General features: G+C 48.4%; 1 protein-coding gene and 1 long non-coding RNA gene across 8 annotated transcripts in view; one reads left to right on the top strand and one right to left on the bottom strand.

Moving 5' to 3' along the window:
* Positions 1 to 9,976, top strand: part of ECHDC3 (enoyl-CoA hydratase domain containing 3) — a 28,544-nt gene extending 18,568 nt beyond the window's left edge. Inside the window, exons 5-6 of one of the 4 annotated variants that reach the window (XR_015722460.1) lie at positions 1,694 to 3,311; positions 4,192 to 5,724. Coding sequence is in view for 3 of the 4 variants with exons in the window: in XM_045793920.2 (XP_045649876.2) it covers positions 1,694 to 2,005 (312 nt within the window). In the remaining variant the exon portion in view is untranslated. Of the gene's footprint in view, positions 1 to 1,693; positions 5,725 to 9,838 lie in introns of those variants that run through there. The other 3 variants (XM_087857719.1, XM_045793921.2, XM_045793920.2) reach the window with 3 other exon arrangements.
* The window catches only part of LOC123789976 (uncharacterized), a 40,325-nt gene continuing 32,118 nt past the window's right edge, over positions 9,670 to 17,876 (bottom strand). For 3 of the 4 annotated variants that reach the window (XR_015722463.1, XR_015722461.1, XR_006778968.2), the window contains 2 exons: positions 12,610 to 12,730; positions 9,670 to 10,072 (listed from right to left, as the gene is read on the bottom strand). This is a non-coding gene — a long non-coding RNA (uncharacterized LOC123789976). Of the gene's footprint in view, positions 10,106 to 12,609; positions 12,731 to 17,876 lie in introns of all 4 variants that reach the window. The other variant, XR_015722462.1, reaches the window with a different exon arrangement.

Genomic DNA, 17,876 nt, shown 5'->3' with positions numbered 1-17,876 from the left:
AGTTGGTAGCAGGATCTGAATGCTAAGGACCCCCAGATCGGATCTCAAGCAGGTCCCATTATCTGTTACTGCTGAGCGGACCACCCATAACTCAGTGGCTCAAAGCAACCACACTCATTCGTGGAGCTCATGAATCTGCAATCTGGACAGGGCTCCGTGAGGAAGCTTCTCTCTGCTCTGCAGTGTGTGTGGCCTCAGCTGGGAGGAACTACAGATGGGGGAGTGACTCGCTGACTCCCGACTCTGGCTGCTGGGCAGCCTCTCAGCTGGGACCCCAGCTGGGCTGGACACTGGAACATTCTCACAGCCTCTCCTGGGTCTTGGACATCCCCACCCACCGCAGCAGCCAGGTTCCAAGACGAGGCAGCCCAAATAAGCAGCGCAGGCGGAAGCTGAGTCTCTGCTTTGACCAAGAACGGAGCCTCCCCTCTGCCACGCCGCCGGCTTTCATCTGCCATCCCTCAAGTCACTCATCGAGAAATATTTAGTAAGCTGCCTACTATGTGCAAGTGACCTTCTGTGCTGGTGGCACAGAAATCAACAGAACAGTTAAAAAAAAAAATCCCTGACCTGGTGGCATTTACCTGCTAGCAAAGGAGATAATACAATACACAAAATCCACATTTTGGATATACGGTGTGTTAAATGGCGGAAGCGCAAAGGCTGGCGATCCAGCCGGGAAGGGGATAGCGCTGGGGTGTGACCTGCAGATTTTGCAGATCTACTAGCGTGGTCAGGGAGGACCATGTGGACAAGAGGATGTGGGAGCCGAGACCTGACGGAGACGAGGGCACCAGTCGTGAGGACTCCTGGGGACGGAGCATCGCAGGCAGAGGGAGTACCAAGTACAAGCACCCCGAGGTGACAGCATGCCCGGTGCGTTCAAGGAACAGTGGGGCTGCAGGAGGTGTGGGGGCGGGAGCGTAAAGGTACCTCCCCACCTGTGTGCTCCATGTGCAGCAGGAACCCCACTTTGAAATCGTGAATTTGACTCTCAAGAGGCCAGGCTTTGTAGAATTAGAGAATTGAGGCACAGTACGTGGCAGGCTATAGAACAGAGCAAACCATGGAGAGCAAGGAATCTCTACCCCTTGTTCTGCAGGCCCGGAGTGTAGGGGTGGGGGTCGTCGGAGGGAGGCAGCATCTTGAGTAAGTTACGTCATGCCGGGATCCTAGGTCTGGTCCCTGGAAGATATTTCCTTTCAATCCTTCCTCCTCTGGATTCAGGGACTGCTCTCTCAATCGGACCTGAGGTGGTGGCATCTCTGAGCATTTTCCTCCTTCTGGAAAGCAGCCACTGCGTTGGTCTGTGGCAGGTCTGGGGCTTCAGTTTTGGTTCCCTCCCATCAGACGTGGCCACTGTCCCGTGCCTGGCCCTTGCAAGAGGCAGAGGGGAGCTCCTGGCTTGGCAGGGTCTGGGAGATGAGCTCTGGGGAAGGAGCAGGAGAACGCGGTGAGTCAGGCCCTTTCCTGGGGACTTGCATTCTCCTTCCTCTTGGAAATATCCAGCCCTGTCCCTGGCAGGAGTTTGGGTGTCACAGACGTCGGGCCTGACAGATGACATGCTATTTGAAGAAGCAGGTAACTGGACTGAGGTTGTAGGGAAGTCAGCAGACTGGAAGGGAGAGGGTGGCTTGGCTAGCAGGGGGGGTCACAAGGAGCGTGCCTTAATAACACACGTTTCCTCCCTCAGGTTGCCTTAGAAATGCTTTTTACTGGGGAGCCCATTTCTGCTCAGGAGGCCTTGCTCCATGGGCTGCTGAGCAAAGTCGTACCAGAAGACCAGCTAGAGGAAGAGACCATGAAAATTGCAAAGAAGATTGCCTCCTTGAGCCGTCCTGTGGTGTCTTTGGGTAAGGCCACCTTCTACAGGCAGCTGCCCCAGGACCTTAGAACAGCCTACCACCTCACCTCCCAGACCATGGTGGACAACGTGGCCCTGAAGGATGGGCAAGAGGGAATCAAGGCCTTCATCCAGAAGAGAAAACCCGTTTGGTCGCAGTGAGTGCTCTCATTAGAGAAGCGGAGGAAGAGGCAGCCCCCGCCCCCCACCTTCTGATGCCGGAACACCACTGCTGCCTCATGACTACAGAAGGCGGCCTGCTATGTAACAGCAGTAATGGTCTCACCGCACGTGGTCTGAACAAAAAGCCAGGATTCCGTGGGGAAAGGAGGACGCGGATAATCAAATCAAGTGGAAGGACAGTCAGCACCTGGGCCGGCTAGCTGTGGTGGAAAGCCTGGTCCTTGAGATGCGCCTTAAAGGCCCGTAACTGGGGGGTCGCCTGACGCGGGAGAAGGTGAGGATACACAGAAGTGTAACAGGAGGATGCCAGCCGAACTCTGCCTTCTGAAGTGTCCCGGAGGTGGAGGTCGTTCTGGCTGCCCAGGAGCGGCCGAGCATTTCAGTTCTCCACAGGATGTTCTCCACACCGAAAATCTTCTGGATTCCACTTCTCAACAGAAATTAGGCTTTGGACTAATCTTCTGTGATTTAAAAAGATTAAATATTGAGAGGGACTGGTAATTTTATCTTTCCCCAGCCAGACTGCAAGCTGTCTGAGAAAAGAAAAAAACAAACAGAAAACCAATGATCTATTTCTTTGTAAGCTGCACACCGGGTGCCTGATGGTTCTGTAGTGAGCGTCCTGGCCGAGATCCTGACACCCGGACCCCGAGGACGGAAACATCAGGAAGCGGTGGGAGGGACACAGGACGAGTGTTCTCTCCCCTGCACCCCACCTGCTCTGCTCCACTTCCGGGAGGCGGTACAAACTAGCCCCAGGCCTTCGAGCTCCCCAGCTGAGCAAGCCCGTGGATCACGACCTAAACCTGTTCCTCTCTGGCTTCGGGCCCAGCCTGGCCCAAGATGTATTCCAGATCTTTTGTCCTCAAGCTTTCACATGTAGGGCTTTAAAAAAAAAACAAAACAAAACAGTCTATCTTCCCTCGGAGTAGAATGTGGCCATAATGTGGCCCAGTCCCAAGGCTGAGATAGAGAAGCACAGGGCTCTACCCCGGGGTTCTCCTTCAGGGCTCGCACGTGTTGCAATGGCTGTCCCCAGTGTTTCCACGGGTTTCTATTGAGATTGACAATTTTTTGCTTTGCCTGAGTTTAGAAAGGTTAAAAAAAAAAAAAGAGTGCTTTCTTGGAAAGGAGGAACTTGTTACTAAGATGCTCGTCGTGCGCAGAGGGCATCAGAGCTGCGGTTTGCTGGACACCTAGGACGTGCCAGGTGCCCTCTGTGCGTTCTCATTTCATCCTCACCAGACCCCGTGGAGCGGGCACTACGGTTGTCTCCATCCTGCAGGTGAGTCGTTGAGGCCCACTTTGTGCTAGGTCCAACAGCTGCCCCTGGCTAGAGCGAGGGTTCCAAGCTCTGCCTGAAAAGGCCATGCGTGCGCCTTCCCCTGGCCATGTGGCCTCGTGGGCAGAGCCTGGGCTGGCGGGAGGCCAGCCCCGAAGACAGGACTGCCCTGTTCCACGGCAGCTTTCCAGAACGAAAGAACGGACCACACACTCCTTGCTGCAGAACTCTGCCAGTGCGCAAGGGACATGAGATTTGATTATCGGCGGACCATGGACGGAGTTTTTACTACGAAGCCAATAAAGAGTCCGCTGCCGTTCTAGACCACATTGGGAAGGATGCGGCTGTCTTGGTCCGCTCAGAAACAGTGCTGGCAGTGGGGCCCCTGCTGTACCTTCCTGCCCAGGTGGCCTGACGTGGAAGTTCCTGCCTGACACTGCGAGATCACACGGTGTGGGGGAGAGGGTGTCACAGAGGCCCTGGGCTTCGGAGAAAGTGACAAAGCCTTCTCACACACACATTTGGCAAATGAGAATCAAAAGTCAACTTTCCAGTTTCTGTATGAGCATGCACTACACCCTGAAACCACGAAATCCTCGGGGCTCTGGGCTGGCTTCCCAGCCTGTGAGCTGATGCGCACTCAGGGACTAGCTATAAATCTTAATCCTCGCCTGTGGAGCAAATAATCCAGAAGGAAAATCGGCTACCCGCCCTCTGATGTCATATGATTCATCCCCAGGCAAATATAAATCTTGGGTTAATTCGTATCCCTGCTTCCCTCCACTGGGACATTGAATGAAATTTTTTCTGATAAACACACATGATGATTGCTTTTGGAAAGCCTGCTATGTTCATCTTTCTGTCTGTACCATTTACTTCTCAGGGAGCTTTGCTGACCTCAGCCCCGCAGACCACACCCCTGCAGCACAAGCGCCAGGAAGTCAGGGAACGGGGTCCCCTCGCCCTGTGTGACAGAGCATTCCACCGGCTGGCTTGAGCCCCGCAGAATACCAGCAAATGGTGTGATACCAGCCCCCCGACTAACTTCACACCAGTGAATTTGGAGGTAGTTGCCATTAAGGACAGGGCTGATTTAAGGAGCTGAAATTCCTGGAGTAGCTCTGACCACCCCCCTGGTGTGTAGGAGACTCAGAGAAGTGAAGGCATTTGCCGAGGTCAAGCCAGGATGTGGGTTCGGCTCGCACGGTCCTGAGTCTGTGCTCCTGACTACCATGCCATGTTCCTCCCAACATGCTGAAAAGACTGCTCTTCCAGCCTGGAGAGACTGAATGCGCTCTGAAGAAACCAATCAGAAACGCCCCAGCCAAGGCCACACAGTTTTGCTTACCAAAGGAGATTCGGGGAAAAGCAGGGATTTGAGCACGGAGAACGCCACGTTCCGGTCCCAGGTCTGCAGTGTGGCCGTGAGCCGGTGATTCCGTTGCTCTGTCCAAAATACATGACACTGTTGGACCCTCTTCGCTGTGACGCTCCGGACTCTACCATACTGGGATTTGGGAACTTGCCGAGGAACTTGAAACAGGTAGCTTTTGCTCAAAGGAAAAGCTCTTCTACAAACGGAGAAGATGGGCGTTTTACCTCCAGAAGCAGAGAGCATTGGCAACACCTGAGCACTTTGAGAACGAGCAATCCATCCCAGATACTCAGAGCCTCGGGGCCACACTTGCACCTCTTGAAGGTGTCATCGACCAGGAAGCCGCGACCTGACGCACATCTCTCCCCCAACTGGCAATCACCCTTCATTTTGTCCACGTGCGTTATTCAGCCAGCAACCCCCCCATTCCCACTCCCGCCACCACTTTTCCTCTGCTTCCTCTGAAAACCCACTGCACAAAGAGTAGAGTTTCCAAAGTGTGGGCCCTGGATGACCTGGATCTTCACATGCAGGTTCCTGGGCTTCTCCCCCGACCTACTGAATCACAAATTCACACTTCCAAGGCCTAAACATATGCGTTAAAAAAAAAGTCTCCAAGTAATTCTGCACACTAAAATGTATGAACTCCTGCTTTCCAGCGGAAGTGACCGTCTCTCTCCAGCTGCATCTGTATTTTAACGGTTGAGCCCGTGCAGCTTTTCTGATGAAGTTGGAGGCAGTCACCACCAGCTTGGAGAGGAACGTGAGGAGGCTTGAGCTCTTCCAGGAGCCCCTGGAAATCTTCCACGCGGGCAGATTTTAGGGCCTTCAAAGGCCCCAGGTGCTCGTGCCTCTGGAAGCCCCACCCCCTATCACATTAAACATCCGAATACACCTGTATTCCACACTGAATGTAATTCTTCTATTTAGGGAAAGGAGCCCCGTGATTTCTTGGCAATTATCAAGTGTTCAGGAGATAAATTCAACATTATTGAACTTGATGTGTTACAGTTAATAAAATATTAACTTTCTGTCTTACAAGGGTTTTTCTTTTCTATTTTGGAGCCCACAGTTTATTTTTCAGGTCCCAAAGAGAGGCCCATGGAAAGCTGGCAGGCAGGGTCTCTTGGATGAGATGGCCTGGCCCCCTCTAGCTCCCCGGCGTGGGGGAGGAGGGGGTTCCACAGGGAGCAGGGGCGCAGGGAGAAGGGGTGGGTTGGCACATCCCACATTATGAGGTTTACACGCCCAGTGTGGCAGTCCTCTGACATCCCGAGTGATTTCAGAGCAATGGTTCCCTTGGATCTTCCTGTCCTGACCAGGGCTGTGTAAGCACAGACTCTAAAACCAACTTGTGCATATATATATGCTTTTTACACATTTAAGAAATTTTCTTTTTTTATGTCATATGTTTTCAATATTTACCTTACCAAAAGAGATGATAATTGCCAGTTTTAGAAGTTTCTAGGAATTTAAAAAAAGAAAAAATAAAAATGCGTCAGTCAGAGGGGAATGTGACTGAGAGCCCAACAACACTTACATTTATGTAGTGACTGCACCAGGCACTGTTCTAAGCATTTTGCAGACATTAATACACTAATCCTCATAAAATCTCTGTGAAGAAGGCCTTACGCATGCCATTATGTATGCAGATGAGAAACCAAAACATGAAGTTATGAAGTGACTTGCTCATTATCACACAGCTAGGCAGGGGTGGGTTTTGGTTAGTGATTTCACTTTCTAAAACTGATTAGGGAAATGTGGTCTGAGAATTTCAAAGACCTCTCTGTATCATGTGTCCTGTAGAGGGGAAGTGGTTTTGGGGTTTGTTTTTTTTTTAGATTTATTTATTTATTTAAGAGAGACAGAGCTTGTGCACACAGGTGCATGCAGGGGCCGGGGGAGTGCAGAGGGAGAGAGAGAATCCCAAGCAGACTCCCCACTGAGCACGGAGCCCGTCTCGGGGCTCCATCCCACGACCCTGAGACCACGACCTGAGCCAAAATCAAGAGTTGGACACCTAACCGACAGAGCCACCCAGGCGCCCTGGGGGAACACAGTGGGTCTAGCTCTGGGGGCATGGGTTTGTGATCCCTGCGCCCCGTGATCCTTCCCCCCTCTGTCGTTGTCAGGTGACCGCTACATTGCTTCATGTTGTAGATACTTCCATTGTGCGGGAAGCACCTTCAATTATTTCTTTTTCATTCTTAGTCTAGTGTCTCACCACCCCCCTTCCCCCCAACAAAGGTGTGAGTTCCTGCAGGAGCGGTTTTTCAATCCTTGGAGGCTAGACCCTGTTCAGCACAGAGTGGGCCTTCAGTCAGGTTGTGTAGGTCCAAGTAAACGTTGCCAGGGTACAGCCTACAGGATACAGATGGGCTTTTTAAAATTCTCAGTTGAGGGGCGCCTGGGTGGCTCAGTCATTAAGCATCTGCCTTCGGCTCAGGTCATGATCCCAGGGTCCCAGGATCAAGCCCTGCATCAGGCTCCCTGCTCAGCAGGAAGCCTGCTTCTCCCTGTCACACTCCCCCCGCTGGTGTTCCCTCTCTCGCTGTGTCTCTCTCTGTCCAATAAATAAATAAAATCTTAAAATAAATAAATAAAATAAATAAATAAATAAATAAATAAATAAATAAATAAATAAATAAATAAAATTCTCTGTTCACATTTTCGACATCAGTTTTGGAAAGTGAAATCGCTGAGCAGAACATGAATTAATTCCGTTTTCTGTATAGACCCGGGGAAGTTGGTAATCGTCTCTTCGTGAATGTAGGTCGATACTCGGGAGTCATGTTGCTACACTAAGATGGAATCTGTCCCAGGGGTTCTGGAAAGCCTGTTTTCTTTCTTTAAAGGCATGGCTGAAGCATGTTTCAGTCTCCAAGTGCTAACACTTGTGGTGATAAAACATTCTTTACCTAGAGAGATGTATAAAGTACGTGGTTGGTTGGCAAGGGGCAAAGATATCTAACAGATTCGCACTTGATAGAATCTCCCGAAATGGTTAATATGCTTATTTGAACCTTAAGCCAAAATTGTCTCATTTGTTACTGTTGTCAAAGTTATGACTCTGATCATTTGCTAATTAACCTTTAGAACAGCAGTCTGTCCAGTCTTTACCAGTGATGTTCCTTGAGGCCCCTTAGTTCCTAGATCAGCAAGCCCTCCCCATCCCTAAGGGAGGATGGACAGTTGCCCGACTGGTCAGTTGTGCCCTTCACCCAGCCCATACCCTACAAGGACCATCACACCCCTCCTCCTGTTGGGCCCCCAGTGTGACCTGTCCCTCGAAAGTTACCATGTTCACATGAAAACAGATTTAACTTCCTTCATAGATCCCCCCCCCGATCTATCTCCCAAAAGAAACAGCCAAGAGGTGATTTTTAAAACCTCAATGCCTGTATTTATGAAGTATCTACTTAATTGCAAAGTCCTATGCTAGGCACTATGGGGTGGGTTGTTTGTTTTTTTAAGTGTAAGACAATTCCGACCCTCCAGATTTATCCATGAGATAAATCATGAACACATTAAAATTCAAATACGAAGTAGTTATCATGGAACAAGAGTCAGAGAGCTGAGTTACCTCTGAGTTCACCCTTCTCACTAGCTGTGTGATGTGGGGCTAGCTGTCTAATTTCTTTGAGTCTGAGTTTCTTTGTGGTTATAAGAGGGGTGATAACAACGCGTACCTGCTAAGGGGTTAGGAGGATTACATTAATGTATGTGTGGCAATATTGGTGATGACCCACGGCCATTTCACCTGCAGCTGTGGTGGGCAGTTTCCACAGGGAAGAGCTAACCCCTGTTATGGGCTGAATTCTGTTCCCACAAAATTCATATGCTGAAGCCCTACTCCCCAGTGTGACTGCATTTGGACAAAGGGCCTCTAAAGAGATGGTAAGGTTAAAGGAGGTCCTAAGGATGGGACCCTAATCCAATAGGACTAGTGTCCTTCTGGGGGGAGAGAGAGACAGCAGTGCTGTGCACATACCATACGGGAACGTACCCCACAGGGACACAGCAGGAAGGCAGCCGTCTGCAAGCCACAGAGAGAGACCTCAGGAGAAACCACCCCTGCCAGCACCCTGACTTTGGACTTCCAGCCTCCAGACTTGTACAAAAATCAATTTCTGTTTTTAGGCCCCCCGAGTCTGTGGTATTTTGTTATTGCTGCTTCTCAAGCACTTCTGTCTCTGTCTCTCTGGGAGTGATTTCTGGCACTTCCAGGAGCTCGCTCAGCCTTCAACAGGCCCACCTGGAAGTGGGGGGGAGTTAAGGCCTCCAGAGACACCCCTCAAACAGCAGCAGGACGGAAGACCAGGGAAGAACGTCCCCGCCCGGTCGTCAGAGGGAACGATGCTGAGATGGGGTGCTATCTTTCCTCAGAAGGGCCCAGTGGGGTTGAGCCCCTTCACCCATAGCACTGGCCCATTTACTAATGCAAACTCGATCAGCTTTTCTCCTTCCCTGCCTTCCCTCGTCCTACACCCTTGCTTGGGATCACTTCCCAAATAAACAACCTTCGCACAAGTCCTGGATTCGGGGTCTGCCTTTGGGGGAGCACCCAACCTAAGCCCAGCGGCAGATTCACAGTAGCTGCTCTCACCGAGCATCCCCCTCCCCTCACAAAAAATTGAAAACAAGATGTAGCAGCAGAGAAGACAGGTTACAACGAAGCAATAGGGTCGGCTGCTCCCCGAGCACCAGAGGCAAACCGGGACTATGGGATTCTAGAGCGAAAACCCGTTCTGACGCATTGCTGAGCAAATAGGATCATCTACAGAAAGCCTGGGCTTTTCAAGCCTGGAGGGATCTCAGCTCTCGGTCAGCTTACAAACTGTGACATCACACAGACAAGGTCTAGATGGCCGAAAAGATGCAGATGTAGCCAGAGCTGGTACCAAAAACAGGGTCCTCTGGCCAAACACCGGAGTGGCCACCCTGTGGCCGTGCCCTCAAAGCTATCAGCGTAAGCCCCCATCAATGTCCTACGCTTTCTGGAAGTTTATTTAGCAACGTTCAGGAAAAGGGCACAGAAGGTGTGTTGTCCCCAAACCCCCCTCCAGAGAGAATTTACGAGCTGCTGCATCTCCAGTCCTTTCCTTGACATTTATTGGCTTTTTGATGAATGTGAGAGCAATTTTTCTGTCAACAGCTTCTCATTAGGGGCCTGGTGATGTTCTTTCCGACCATTATTTCGCACACTATCATGCCTGGTCACTGCGAGGAGAAGAGGTTCCACTTAGAATCCATCCGTCTTCGCAGCCGTGGAGAGCTCGGCCGATGCCACTGAAACACTCCGTGCTGACAGCCGCCCCGGGCGCGCAGTGTAGACAAATGGCCAGCCTTTGATGAACAGCTCCTTCTCCGGCACCATGCTTCTCTGTTCCTTTAGGGACATATTTCAGGTTTGATTCTGTTTCTTTTTAAAATAAATTACGGAGAACTTGTTGGTGAAATAATCACTAGGACTTACGTCTGAGAGGTGACAAATTCTCACCACACATGACAAGTCTGCCTTGGAAAAGTCTGGAACTCGGGGGTTTGAAACAGGGCGTCCTGTTTCCTGCACGGACAGTTTATTTCGCCCCTTAAATGTACTGTCTTAATGTGACGATGGTTTAGGGAGAGAGAGTTCGAGTGAGGTGGAAGGACAGAGGGAGAGGGAGAAGCAGGCTCCCCGCCAAGCAGGGAGCCAATGTGGGCTGGATCCCAGGACCTAGAGATCACGACCTGAGCTGAAGACAGACGCTTAACCAACTGAGCCACCCAGGCGCCCCCAGCATTTTTTTAAAAAGCAGAATCGCTATGAGTCCAACACAAGTGCGTTGATTGCAGGACTTCTCCTGGAAGGGGTATCATGAAGCCACGAAGTGATCTGCTCGATGCAATGCGGATCCCGCATCATCCAGGAAAAGGTCAGGAGTGGAAAACTGGTGAGATCAGACTTCACTCTGCAGTTCGGGTAACAGCATATACCACTGTTAATTGCCCAGTTGTGGTGAACACGGTGGTCCAAGAAGGTAACATTAGACGCTGGAAGAAGATATAGGAGCTCTGCACTATCCTTGAAACTCTTCAGCAAATCCAGATTTATTCATAATAAAAAGTTTTTTTGAAAGTGATGGGGCGCCTGGGTGGCCCAGTCGGTGAAGCGTCTGCCTTCGGCTCAGGTCATGATCTCAGGGTCCTGGGATCGAGTCCCGCATCGTGCTCCCTGCTCAGCAGGGAGGGAGCCTGCTTCTCCCTCCCCCTGCTTTTGTGTTCTCGCTCACTCTCTTGCTCTCAAATAGATAAAATCTTTTTTTTAAAAAAATAAAGTGATATGCAGCTGTATTAGGGTTCTTTGAGAACTAGAACCAACAGGACAGTTGGACAGACAGATGGACAGAGATCTCTAGAAAGAGATTAATTATGAGGAATTGGCCCATGCAGTTATGGAGTCTGAGCAGCCCCACCATCTGCAGTGGGCAAACTGAAGACCCCCAGAGCTGGAGCTGGTGGTGTAGTTCAAAAGCAGAGAGCCACGTCCAAAGGCCCGAGACCCAGGGGCTCTAAGGGCAGGAGAAGACTGATGTCCCAGGTCAGGCAGTCAGGCAGCAAGTGTGGAAATCCTGCCTTCCTCCAGTTTTTTGTTCCATTCAAGCCTTCAACTGATGAGTTCCACCCCGTCCACTTTACTCAGTCTACCAGTTCAGATGCTAATGTCTTCCCGAACGGTCCTCACAGAGACACTCCAGAAATAACGTTTAACCAGCTACGTGGTCCTCCCGTGGTCCAGTCGAGTGGACACATAACATTAACCATCACGTTAACACACCACATGTGTGCAGCCCAGCCCGGAAAGATACACTCAGAGTGGAGAATGGTATTTGCCTCTGGGGAGAACAAGTGGGGGTGGTGGGGTCAGGGTGGGAGGGAGACTTGCTTTTGCACCGGACACCCTTCTGAACTGTTCACATGTTTTGTTTTGTTTTTTAACATGTGCACATAGTACCACATTCAAAAAAATAGTCACGGGGACACAGGCTTTGCTCTGTGGGAGGCAGACCCTGAGAGGGAATTACATGTGCAGACTGTGGGAGACAAGAGGGGCAGCTGTGGGAGACAAGAGGGGCAAGCAGGACTGGGCAGAGGCAGAAGTCCAGTGGCAGCTGACCTCCTAGAGCCGAAACAGCCACCAGAGTGCTTCCCCATTGGGCCAAAATTGCAGGGCCATCACACCTGTCCCCACAGGCCCTGGACGTGGGCTGTGCTGGGAAGGGCATGAACCTGGTCCAGGTGACTCCTTGTAGCCCAGGTAGTCCCGGGGTGGCGGCCAGAGGCAGAAGCTGGGGCAGCATGTCCTTCCCCAGAAATGGAATCTAGGTGACGCATCTGCGTGTCCCCCACAGGCACAAAATATGCTCATAATAACATGGAAAAACAGTTATGATGTATTCGGGGGGGGGAAGGACATGAATTTTTATCTATAGTATGTAACAATTGGTCAAAACAATAAAAACAAAATAAAAAACAATAAGTTTTTAAAAGGTCATTACGTTCCTAGAAAAAGAACTGGAAGAAAATATTCCAAAATGTAAAAATTTTTTTTTCTGGAAGTAGGACTGCCAAAATTTTTATTCTTCCTTTTACTTTTCTATATTTTGTATACTTTTACCAAATTTTCTATAATTTTTAAGTAATCAAAACTTAAAAGGAGCACCCTAGCATCTGCTTCTGTTGTGTGTACCATTAAGCTCTGATACTGTTCCATGAATTAATTCTGTGCTCATACAGAAGGATGGGAATATTTAATCATTATCAAATAATGTCTAAACTTCAGGATACTACATAAGAAAGGAATTGATCCTATAAACCAATATAAGCCCCACCCTTTTAGGCAATCACAAGCTCAACCAAAGTTCAGTGGCCCCAGACACTCACTCAAATAGAATGGCCTCATTTCTTCTTCTCTGCACAAAGCAGCAGTTTCAAACTTCTCCAGCAGAGGGCGATGGTGGCCCACGTCTGGACAGAAATCTCGGCTGCCTAACTTGCTCGGTTACTGTGAATGGAAAAATCACATTTGCTTCTTAGTCTTGAGAATAAATGTAAGTTATTTAGCAGGTTATATGGTAAACTTATTAGATGTTAGATCAGGCCAGGCAGTGGAGAGGAAGAAGTTCATAAATAGATTATGTGTTGTTGTTGTTTTAATATTTTTTTATTATATTATGTTAGTCACCATACAGTACATCCCTAGTTTTTGATGCAATGTTTCATGATTCATCGTTTGCATCTAACACCCAGTGGACCATGCAATACGTGCCCTCCTTAATACCCATCACCAGCCTATCCCATTCCCCCACTTCCCTCCCCTCTGAAGCCCTCAGTTTGTTTCTCAGAGTCCATAGTCTCTCATGCTTCATTCCCCCTTCTGTTTAACGCCCCCCTTCATTCTTCCCTTCCTTCTCCTACTGATCTCCCTGCTATTTCTTATGTTCCATAAATGAGTGAAACCATATGATAATTGTCTTTCTCTGCTTGACTTATTTCACTTAGCATAATCTCCTCCAGTCCTGTCCATGTTGCTGCAAATGTTGGGTAATCATTCTTTCTGATGGTTGAGTAATATTCCATTGTATATATGGACCACATCTTAATCCAGTCATCTGTTGAAGGGCATCTCGGCTCCTTCCACAATTTAGCTATTGTGGACAATGCTGTTATGAACACTGGGGTGCATATGGCCCTTCTCTTCACTACATCTCTATCTTTGGGATAAATACCCAGTAGTGCAATTGCTGGGTCATAGGGTAGCTCAATTTTTAACTTTTTGAGGAACCTTCACACTGTTTTCCAAAGTGGCTGTACCAACTTGCATTCCCACCAGCAATGTAGGAGGGATCCCGTTTCTCCACATCCTCTCCAACATTTGTTGTTTCTTGCCTTGTCAATGTTTGCCATTCTAACTGGCGTAAGGTGGTATCTCAATGTGGTTTTGATTTGAATTTCCCTGAGGGCTAATGTTGAACATTTTTTCATGTGTCTGTTAGCCATTTGTATGTCTTCATTGGAAAAGTGTCTGTTCATATCTTCTGCCCATTTTTTTATTTGATTATTTGTTTCTCATGTATTGAGTTTGAGAAGTTCTTTATAGATCTTGGATCCCAGCCCTTTATCTGTAGTGTCATTTGTAAATATCTTCTCCCATTCTGTGGGCTGCCTCTTAGTTTTCTTGACTGTTTCCTTTGCTGTGCAGAAGCTTTTTATCTTGATGAAGTCCCAAAAATTCATTTTTTCTTTTGTTTCCCTTGCCTTTGGAGACGTGTCATGAAAGAAGTTGCTGTGTGTTGTTGTTGTTTTAAATAATAATACAGTTGGCTGACCTCACAGCGTGCTGTAAATATTGCTCCTGACTTTTTATGCTGGGCACCCCTTAGAGGAATGGCGCTATATCAGGGTTTTGGGGCCCCGGCACTATGGACACTGTGAGCCAGCTCCTCGTTTGGGGGCCCTCGTGGGGGGTTTAGCTGCATCCCAGGCTTCACCCACTAGATGCCGGCAGCACCCTTCCCCCGCAGGTGTGACAACCTAAGTTGTCTCCAGACATCGCCAAATGTGCCCCAGAGGAGGAGAAGGGAGGTCCAGAGTCACTCCCAGTTGAGAACCACTGCCCCAGATAACCATCAGTCAGTTTATCCGTCATGGATAAATGAGGCCCACGATGCGCTTTGCATCCTGCCCAGGGCCGCTGATGTGAAAAGGAATCATTTGTTTCTTGAGAGCTTTCGGGCTCCATAACTTGGGGCAGCTGCTTCTGCTCTGGACCCAACCCCACCTCGGAGCAGAATTCAGCACCTTCCACTTCCCCCAAATAGATTCACCTCTCAGAAAGCTTTACAGAGAAATGGAAATATCACTGAAGACGTCCCCCAGACACGAAGAAGAGAAGCCTCTTCGTAAGATTCTCCCTGTGACATTTCTGCTCTTGACCCATGCCCCCCAGATTTCTGGGTGGGGGCACAGTGTGTCTTCAGCTCCAGCTCACCTGCAGCCTTGCGAGACAATGCGTTACTCTTGCAGCACACTCCATCCTGAGACATTATCAAAGTACCCCAAGCAAAAAGACTCCCCCCTTATAGTGACGTCTTCATCCATCTCAGTATCCAGATGAGGATACTACGTGATAGTCCCCAAGTCTCCCAGCTGGTAAGTGATGGGAACATCGCTCAGACTCCAGTCATGGAGACCACACCCCTGTCAGGACACAGAGGGACAGTGCCGAGAGCTCACGATACTTTCACAGGCTCACCAAAGTGTTTTCACGTTCATTTCTTTAAATATCAGAAAAATGCCATTGTAAATAAAATTTTTTTTCTTTGGACAGAGGGGCCCATGAAGACAAATGTGCGTAGGGTCCCCTAAAGTCACCCTACAGCATTTTTGGTGAGGCTGTCACTGGGCCCGCTGGTCTGGGCCCAGTCTCAGTCAAACATAAAGCTAATCTCCATGCTGGGGGTGGGGAGGGGGTAGAAGTACACAGCCTCTCTATTACAGGGTCAGTGGTATCCTTTTCAAATATTCATTTATTCACTCAATAAACATTTCAAATGGCCTGCTATAAATGAAAAATTTGATAAATTTTAAAATATTAATAAGCTTTTGGTTCAAACAATACATTAATTCCAATTTATAAAAAATAAATATATTGTTGGGTTTTTTTAATTCTACACTAAATGCTTGAGCCACCACGATCTTATTAGCTATTTTTCCAACACTGGACCGAGGGTGGGGGAGGGAGGGGAGGGTCACGTGTCACACATTTTCCTGCACTATCTCTGTGCCAGCGGGAAGGAGGGAGGTATCCAAGTCTGCTTGGGCTGCCATAGCAAACCATCATGAGGGGCTTAAACTACAGAATGGATTTTCTCCCTGTTCTGGAGGCTGGAAGTCCCATTTCAAGGTACCAGCATGATCTGATGCTAGAGAGAGCTCTCCTCCTGACCTATAGACAGCCCCCTTCTCACGGGGTCCTCACACGGCCCAGAGACATCCCTGGTTCTCCTCCTCTTCCTGTGAGGGCACTGGTTCTATCAGATCAGAGCTTCACCCTTAGGAACTTCTTTTTTAATGTTCTACTAACCAACATATAGTACATCATTAGTTTTTGATGTAGTGTTCAATGATTCATTAGTTGCATGTAACACCCAGTGCACATCACATGTGCCCTCCTTAATACCCATCACCCGGCTAGCCCATCCCCCCACCCCCTCCCCTCTGAAACCCTCAGTTTTTTTCCCATAGTCCATAGTCTCTCATGGTTCGTCTCCCTGATTTCCCCCCCTTCATTTTTCCCTTCCTTCCGCTGATGTCCTCCCTGCTATTCCTTATGCTCCACATATGAGTGAAACCATATGATAATTGTCTTTCTCTGCTTGACTTATTTCACTTAGCATAATCCCCTCCAGTTCCATCCATGTTGATGCAAATGGTGGGTACTCATCCTTTCTGATGGCTGAGTAATATTCCATTGTATATATGAACCACATCTTCTTTATCCATTCATCTGTTGAAGGGCATCTGGGCTCCTTCCCCAGTTTGGCTATTGTTCCCAATGCTGCTATGAACATTGGGGTGCAGGTGCCCCTTCTTTTCACTACGTCTGTATCTTTGGGGTAAATACCTTGTAGATTAAAACTCTTCAAAATATAGGGATAGAGGGAACATACCTCAATATCATAAAAGCCATCTATGAAAAGCCCACAGCAAATACCATTCTCAATGGGGAAAAACTGAGAGCTTTCCCCCTAAGGTCAGGAATACGGCAGGGGTGTCCACTATCACCACTGTTGTTCAGCATAGTACTAGAAGCCCTAGCCTCAGCAATCAGACAACAACAACAACAACAAAAAGGTATTCAAATTGGCAAAGAAGTCAAACTCTCCCTCTTCGCAGATGACATGACACTTTATGTGGAAAACCCAAAAGACTCCACCCCCAAATTACTAGAACTCATTCAGCAATTCAGGAACGTGGCAGGATACAAAATCAATGCACAGGAATCAGTTGCTTTTCTATACACTAACAATGTAACTGTAGAAAGAGAAATTAAGGAATTGATTCCATTTACAATTGCACCAAAAACCATAAGATACCTAGGAATAAACCTAACCAAAGAGGTAAAGGATCTGTACTCTAGAAACTACAGAACACTGATGAAAGTAATTGAGGAAGACACAAAGAGATGGAAAAACATCCCCTGCTCGTAGACTGGAAGACTAAATATTGTTAAAATGTCTATGCTGCCCAGAGCATTTTACATTTTCAATGCAATCCCTATCAAAATACCATCAACATTTTTCACAGAGTTCAAACAAACAATCCTAAAATTTGTATGGAATCAGAAAAGACCCCGAATCGCCAGGGGATTGTTGAAAAAGAAAACCAAAGCTGGTGACATCACAATGCCTGACTTCAAGCTGTATTACAAAGCTGTGATCACAAAGACAGCTTGGTACTGGCACAAAAACTGACACATAGACCAATGGAGCAGAATAGAGACCCCAGAAATGAATCCTCAACTCTATCATCACCCTTATGAACTTATTTAACCTCAAGCACCTCCTGAAAGGCCCTGAAACCCCCAGTACAGTCCCATGAGGGCAGTGAGGCTTCAATCTGGGGTAACAATTGAGTCCATAGCAGGTGGGCTGGTCAAACAATTTACCGCCGATATATTTTTAGTATTTAATTGCAAGGCTGTTCTCAACAATCAAGGAGGAAAGGTGTAGTTCTCTGGGCATTCTTTTCAAAACCTCACCTCTTCTCTGCCTTTTCGCGCCAATGAACGCAGACTATAATGACAGGATACCTGATGGCAATCTCTTCTCCCATTGCTGGAGTGGGTGAGTAATGGGGGTTATTTCTGTTTCGGCAGAGGCAAGATGTTGTGGCATTGGGTTTGGCCTCCGGGTTTGGGTCTGATTGGTTTGGTTTGCTTCTTTCTTCTTCTTTCCTACTCTAAGAACAAGAAGAGGTAGAAGGATTCCTGCCGAGGGAAGAAAGTCTATCAGAACTGACTATGCGACTTGGCCGTTAACACGTCTCAGTCGTCTGGGTGTCTGCAGCAAGGCTGTATTGCCCCACAGGGGACTCTGATTCGGAATAGCCCATTTTAAGAGAATTCAGGGTTTTTTAAAAATGTATTT

The sequence above is a fragment of the Ursus americanus genome, chromosome 31 (genome assembly GCF_024610735.1).
Source record: "Ursus americanus isolate L20-20 chromosome 31, mUrsAme1.1.p, whole genome shotgun sequence".
NCBI lineage: Eukaryota > Metazoa > Chordata > Mammalia > Carnivora > Ursidae > Ursus > Ursus americanus.
This window is presented reverse-complemented; position numbering and strand designations above follow the sequence as displayed.